This window comes from Astatotilapia calliptera, chromosome 13, assembly GCF_900246225.1.
Source record: "Astatotilapia calliptera chromosome 13, fAstCal1.2, whole genome shotgun sequence".
NCBI lineage: Eukaryota > Metazoa > Chordata > Actinopteri > Cichliformes > Cichlidae > Astatotilapia > Astatotilapia calliptera.
In genome coordinates, this window is record NC_039314.1 from 12855680 (window position 1) to 12863028 (window position 7349).

The 7349-nt window shown below is 39.6% G+C and overlaps 1 protein-coding gene across 3 annotated transcripts; it reads right to left on the reverse strand.

Annotated features, from left to right (window-relative positions):
* Positions 1–888: 888 nt before the first annotated feature.
* On the reverse strand, positions 889–6852 carry eloal (elongin A, like). 3 transcript variants are annotated; one of them, XM_026189146.1, is made up of 11 exons: positions 6718–6852; positions 5729–5785; positions 5522–5634; positions 4633–5440; positions 4454–4550; positions 4202–4378; positions 4018–4115; positions 2350–2530; positions 1995–2109; positions 1321–1424; positions 889–1145 (listed from the first exon to the last, which is right to left on the reverse strand). In XM_026189146.1, exons 1-11 carry the CDS (start codon positions 6793–6795, stop codon positions 1084–1086), a joined length of 1890 nt encoding a protein of 629 aa, XP_026044931.1. In that variant the 5' UTR covers positions 6796–6852; the 3' UTR covers positions 889–1083. The 3 variants fall into 3 exon arrangements, with proteins under 3 accessions (XP_026044931.1, XP_026044930.1, XP_026044932.1); XM_026189145.1 differs by having other exon boundaries at positions 4454–4553; XM_026189147.1 differs by lacking the exon at positions 5729–5785 and having other exon boundaries at positions 4454–4553.
* Between the last annotated feature and the right edge of the window lie 497 nt (positions 6853–7349).

A 7349-nucleotide genomic window follows, 5' to 3' on the forward strand; every position in this document is an offset into this window, starting at 1 on the left:
ATATACTGACCATTTAATCCAAAAGTTTCACATTTGCACTCACCATAAGACCTGTTGCAGTCCAATTCTTGACTTTTCTCCCCATCTCCCTTTCTTAATGACTTCTTGACAGACACCCTTTGCACAGACATGCCTAGTGAGGCTTCAGTAAACAGATGAATCAAACTGAAGGGCCATCTTCCATCTGTCCAGTATCCTGTGTGTTTTATAAGAACGCCATGCAGTGATATACCACATTTTCAGCAAAGAATATTTTGGAAACCTTTGCTTGTGCATAAATACCATTTTCCCCCATCACACTCATCTTTGGATTTTTTGCAGATTTGACCAAAGAAAAGTGCCTAAAGACCCAAATTAAAACTGTTATGTGCAGGCACAACATTGGTTCATCCCATGAGTTTTCTGCCTTTTTTGTAACTGGATGAGTCACAGGTCAGCGTTAAGTGATTTAGACAAAACATTCCTCTGAAAGTGGTTACTGGATTCAAAATGAGCAAAGAAAGCAGCCATTATTTTTGTCTGTTGAAATGGCTTCTGTCAACTATTGCTCAAGACCACTTTAAAAGAAAAAAAAAAAAAAACTAGAACAGAGTCCAGCTTTAGCTCTTTGGAGCAAAATATTAATAAATCAGGGATATCTCAAGACTGCACAGTACCGCAAATAAAGTTGACACTTTTGCTACATTTGGATTCAGTTTTGAATTTATAGTCCTGCAAGAGCTGAGAGATATGATATCAGTAATGTCAAAATGCCCATATAATATGACTATGAACTCTCCAATTTCAAAAGAGAAAAATATTTAACAAAATATCCTCTAGAGGGCACCAAATGCCATTAAATGGATGACCTTGTTCCCCTTAAAGAACAGAGACAAAATCAAAGCCAAGTAAATTTGCTGACTTCATGGCCCATTTAATAGTGAAGACAACTTGCAGAAAAGAAACATGGCACTGCCTGATCACAGTACATATAGACAAGCAACACAGAATAATCTAAAGTGAACACAGGCTTATTACTGCCCAGAGTTAATCATTGATCGAGTTCATGTTGTGCACATCCACACCGTAGCATTGTATAAACACTTATCTACGTCCGAGCTGTTTCTTAAATGCCTTCAAGGACTTCGCCATCATTGGAGCCACTCCTGTGAGAACAAAGAAAAGTATAAATCATCAGGTAAAATGATGTCAGGATTACTATGCACATGGCACATGTATTCATTTAACCTCCAGCCTGATGATCAGTGAAAAATATGCATAAAAGAAACAACTGAAGCAATCAATCTGGGAGGCTTGGAAAGCCATAAACTACCAGCTCACTTGTTTTTTTGCGCGCGTCCTGTGTTCCGCTTCCCCCTGAACTGGTGCTGCTGGGCCTGCTGGGCTCATAACTCTGCTTCGATCGATTGTCCTGAATCTTGACACTGAACAGAGGAAATAAACTGAACTATTTAAAAGAGTAAAAAAAAAACAAAAAAACAATGCAGATGAAACTACAAAATTAGTGTCCATCTACCTCCAAAGATCGGTGTTACACACTGCTGGTGAGCACATCTCATGTTGCAACAACTCACAACAAAAGCACCCAAGGCTCTCTACAACTAGAATAAAACCAGTTTATCCAGCACATTGCTCTAATTCCTGTGTTTAGCCAAGCTCACCCAAAAAGCATTTCGCCCACCGTTATCACATGAATCTCTGATGGGTTATGACCCCGCTAAGCTGCTCTTGTTTAGTGATCACGTTGTGGTTAAGGGCTATTATGTGGAAAAGGAACAGAACGAGCCAGGTGTCCACACTTTGCCAAAGATAAACAGATGCATATAAATCCCCCAGAAAAGCTCTTTTATGGGCTTTTTGTTCGTGTACTTAATATTGAGACCAATAATATAAATGTCATGAATATATAAACATTAGAAAAATATGCTCTAATGTGATTTTACGAAAACCTGGTCAGAAGATGTATCATCTGTATGTAGGAGGCTGAAACCCACCTGCTCCTGGGCTGATGAGGCTGCTGAACAGCAGTTCCATGAATTTCCTGCTGAATTCGCACATCTCTCGGTGGCTTGGCAACCGTGTGAATAAATGCCATCTTCACCTGCCGACCTAAGAGATGCCAAAAAAAAAAAAAGAAAAAAAAAGGTCTAATGAAAGCCAGTACACAAAACAAACCTCACTAGAGACTACTTTTCTTCTACTTTTTACAAATTTCAGAGTTTTAATTCATACAGAACTTCTGGATGAATATCAATCAATAAAATGTCTTACATCGACCATATGGCTGTTTTATTTCTGAATTATCACCAGTAGGAATGACCCGAGTTGCATTCAGTGTAGAGCAGTCACCTTTGGGTTTCTGAGATTGTGCTGAGACAATAGTTTTTGTCAGTCTTTTCAGTTTCCTTTCTCTCTCTTCAGATAGCCTGATGTACATCTCTTTCCATGATTCATACTCTTGAAGTTTGGAGTCTTTGAAGTCTCTCTGACAATGTTTGCCCCATAAATGGTCTGTCACACCGACATAGATCTGCAAAATTAATGAATGGGGGGGGGGGAAAATTAAGATATTTGTAGTACAGTAAGAGTACCACGACAGATGTTTACACAATTACATTGGAATAATTAATAGATGATGGGCATTAATTTTGTAAATAACTTCACATAAATACCTTGACCTTATTAAACTATAATATACCACAGTATACACAGTATATTTCAGTGTATTTCTAATTAGGCAGCTCATTCTCTCTCAACAATACTTTAAAGATAAGAAGCATTTTGGGGTCAATTTGAAAGAACGGCAGATGTGAAATTGACAAAACAACATTTGTCACAATCACGTCTCCAAGTCCTTTTTTTGTCCAGGCCTTGAAGACCTTGTGGCCAAACCAAATTTTAATGAATTGTTAACATGACCCCAAATCTACACCCCTACAAAGTTTTATTAGAAATCACTTAGAATATTTCAAGCTATTGTGTTTACAGTATTACACAAACACGCTATGAAAAATATAACCTCCTTGGAGGAGACAACATCCTCTACATACTTTGTAACCAAACAAAACAAAATAAATAAAGCATAATGAGGTCAGAAGGTTAGGTTATTCAAATAAACATTGTTCTGCATGACAAAGTTTGAATGTGGCTCGATCATCGATGCCAAGTGTGGGAGCCCTCTCACAAAGATGCACTTTCCATTGGCACGCAAGTTTAGACTTCTCTGTTGACTGAAGGTGTACACCTTATTAGCCAAAGCCCAGAGAAGACACATAGGCAGTATCAAAAACATGTTGAATCTTGCCTATATGAAAAAGATCATCTGTTGTACTGATAGCCAAGGAGGACGACTGAAAAAAAACTTTGACTAGAGGATCAAAAAACTAATTTGGAAGAATTTGCGTAACTGTCCTTTCATATAAAATATAAACCGATTGCCCAATTTCACAATCCCAGCTCATGGGTATTCTGCTTTTCTCCAATTTCACATTATTGTAGGGTCCATTTCTCTAAACAAACATAAGATGTAAAAATGGGAACTTTAATTGTGCACTTCTCACCTTTTGATACCAGATAGACTGAAAAGTATTTAATAAATTAATAACCAACCAGGAAGTATAATGAAAATCAAAGTTCCTCACAGCCCTGCCTCAAGTAGTGCAGTTAAAAATGCTAACCTTTTAAATCCAGATTTATATTTGTGTACTTATCATTAGATCATTATCATAAAAATTATATCCACAAATATTCAGGTTATGTGGTAGATCACCTGACTCCTATTGGGTAAATATTTGCTTTTTTTGGGAAAGGGGCATGAAACTCTTAAAACTGATTTCTTAATCCATATCACAAACAGTAATGATTAGGTGGTTAAGGAAAAGCAGATAAACAAGGCTTTCAACCCAGATTTACAGGTACAAACTGGGAGGAGTAAACCCACTGCTGGTCAGGTAGACCTATTAAAGTGGCCACAAGGTTTTGTTCTGCACTAAACATGTTGGCGTGTCACTTTCTTACTGGGTTACATTCTTCGATGCGTAGCAGCTGCTCTGGGGTACACTTCTCCAACACAGGCTCGAGGATTTCAAACGGGACCCCGCCAGTTTCATAAAGCACTAAGAAGAGATGCCTGCACCTAATTATTAAATCAGACATAAACCAACAGAGCCTAGGAAAAAATGTCTTCCTGGGCTTCACTCACAGTTAATGTTGTTCTGGAGGGTGCGGATACACTGCTGGTACAAGCTCAGCATGGCTGGGAGAAAAACGGTCTTGGCACCAGAGTACACCTGCATCTTCCTGTTGAGACGCTGGCCGGTGAAGACTGCAGACTCCTCAGAGACGTCACAGAAATCAGGCTCCACAGGCTCCTTCTCCACTTTAAAACGAAAGCAGAGGTGTCAAGAGCCAAATGATAAAGCTGAAAATACACCTGCATTTACTGAACGTGTACCTTTCCTTTCATAGTAGTCAAAGCTGGAGGGCTTGTCACATTCAGGTAAAGCAGCAGGCAAAGGAATGTTCATCAGGTGCATTACAGGCTCCAGAAACTTCTATAAATAATGAGGCATTGTTAATCAGCATCAGCAAGTTGGCCTTTTCTCCGTAAGCAAAGATTCTTGACAAATATACCTGTTTTGGGGCCAACTCCATATTTTTAATTACAGGATCTTTTATTTGTTGCTCACTGGGAATCATCTTGGGTTTTTTGGGCGGCTTTCTCATTCCAGATCGCTCCTTTCTCTTGTAAACAGTCATATCATAGTTCAAGTAGGACTCAAAAGACATAGAGGGCTCCTCTGGATCACTTTTAGTCTCATTCGTTTTCGCCTTCTTGTGTTTTGAATGTTCCCTTTCAGACTCCAGCGAAGTTATATGCTTTGTTTTTCTCTTTTGGGCGTCGGAGCTTCTCAACATTCCTGACATTCTGTCATCCTCCTTGCCTCCCCTCGACTCTTTCGAAAGCTTTGATTTTGTGTTCTTCTCCCTGTCTGACCCGAACCTCCCACTCTCAGAGGCACTTTTACATTTCTCTCTGGAATCAGATCTGGATCTTTGTTGGCTTTCCTTCAAGTTTTTGTTTCCGAGCAGACGATCGCAGTCTCCAGGTTTTCGGTCGCTCCGATCCTTTTTCTTCTTCTTGTCCATTTTGTCCTTCTGTGTCAACACGTCGTGCCGGGAGACGTACTGGTTTTCTGGACTTTTCTCACAGTCTGTTTTTCTTTTCCGTCCCTCACATTGTCCTTTCTGTGAATCCATTTTCCTTTTCCCTGTTTTAAAGTTGCCGTCATCTGAAGAATCACTATTCTTACTGTGATGAGATGTTAGAAGATTATTGTTCACATCTTCCATTTCCAAATTTCCATTATTTGGACTGCTTTGATCATCTAGTTTGTCTTTCACAGAAAGGCTCTCAGAGAAAGTCCCATCTTCTCCACGGCTGCGGAGAATGAAAATTCAAGATTAAGCCGCTAAACACATAAAATTAAGAAGCAATGTTTTATTGTTAAATGCACTTTACCTTGTGGATTCTTTGGAGAGCAGCTTTTTCCAACCTTTTACTAGAGACTTTGCTAATTCTCCAGCCTGTTCATGTCTGCGTAAGGAGTTAACAGTTTTGCCAATTCCAGTCTCCTAATTGATGATCAGACCATTATCAGGGGAATAAAAATGAAAATCAACCACAATGTACATCAACAAAAAAACAGTCTGTGAATAAGAGACTCACGGCAAGAACATCTAAAGTGATATCCAGATCCTTGAGTTTCTGCAAGATTTTTAGAACCTGGAAAGAGTGACAAGCATATTATCCCCACTGCCTGCAGCCATGCTGTGGTGCATTTCATAATGTTCAAGCATTTTTGTCAACATAAAGGTGATTCGATTGATTGTTTTTGGTTAAAAAGTACCTAGAATGGGACCTCTGTCAAAGATAAACTGACTTGCCAAATATGGCAGTCCTGGTTTTGGATTGCCACAGTAGCTGACTGTGCATTTTAGAGCAGAACCTATGTATGGGGACCTTACACACCCACTTAGACTGCTCCTTTTACCCTGAACTATAAATGGATATAGCCGTGGCTGGCTGATGGGAGGTGGTAGTAGTAGTAGTAGCACCAGCTTATGTCTTTAAAGCTAAATTGGTCATTTACAGATTTTGCGTGTAAATTCCTCAACTGAAAATTGATCCACGGGATACAAAGACGATATGAGAAGGCTTATACGGCACAGGCATAGGTGGTTAAAGTTGCCTGCAGTGCACTGATGATGGACAGCAGCCATAAGCTGAACAACTGCAGGAGCTGCCATTTTTAGCAGCAGCCAAGCGCCTCCAGTTTAAACAGCCTGACCCTCCACCCACACACACACACACACACACACACACACACCAAATCAAAGGATTTTCAGTGCTGTGTGAAAGCGGCAGGGAAACACTGCCAGCTCAGCTTCTGTTCACACATATACTAATACAAAATATATACAAAAACAAAAATCAAATTGAGCTTCATAATTTTCATTAAGGGAACAAAGTCATTTTTTAAATAGCGCCCGATGTGGCAGCAGGTGTTGTGAGCCAATGATTAGACAAAGCCATGACTAAAGCAGGTGGGATTTGTTCAGCCGGTAATAAAACAGCGGTGAAATAATTCTTCAAAACTTTCCGGGTTTTTGGGATTAGAAAAACGTTTTAAACCGTTTAAATCAAACGATAACTACCGTAGCAGGATCTGCTTTGTCTGAGAGCTGACGTTTGAGCCTCATGATTTTCTTCACCACATCAGAGCTGCTGGCCATCACGGTGACTCACGTGAAGCCGTCTACACACAGCGGGCAGCGCGCGCTCGTTGATGACACTATTATAGTAATGGGCGGAACTAGTGACAAATGATATAATGGTATGTGAGGTGTGGCTTTTAAAATGATGCCACTAATGCTGGATCATCTTAAGCCTATTGTTTAAAGAGCTGCTTCTTAAAGCATTTACTGGGAGGGGGGTCCTATAATTACAACAATTTATAATAAATACGTGTATATGAACCGGTAACATATAGTGCTTCTTGAGAATATTATTGCTATGGGACCTTTTACTGTGTGGGTCTTACAATCAGAGGTGCCCACGGGCTATCGTGGAGATTTGGTACTGACTGAATTAAATTAAAATTGACTTAACTCAATTTTGGTCATTTGCAGGCGCCTATCTGGAAGCTGTTGGCCTTTTGAACACACGTGTAAGGCCAATAAAATGGATATAGCACCCTTCAAATCAGCAAACAGCAATAATCCATGCTGGTGTGATTTAAAAAAGTGAAGGTTTTGTATCTATAAACAGGTTAGTTTTGAAAAAATAA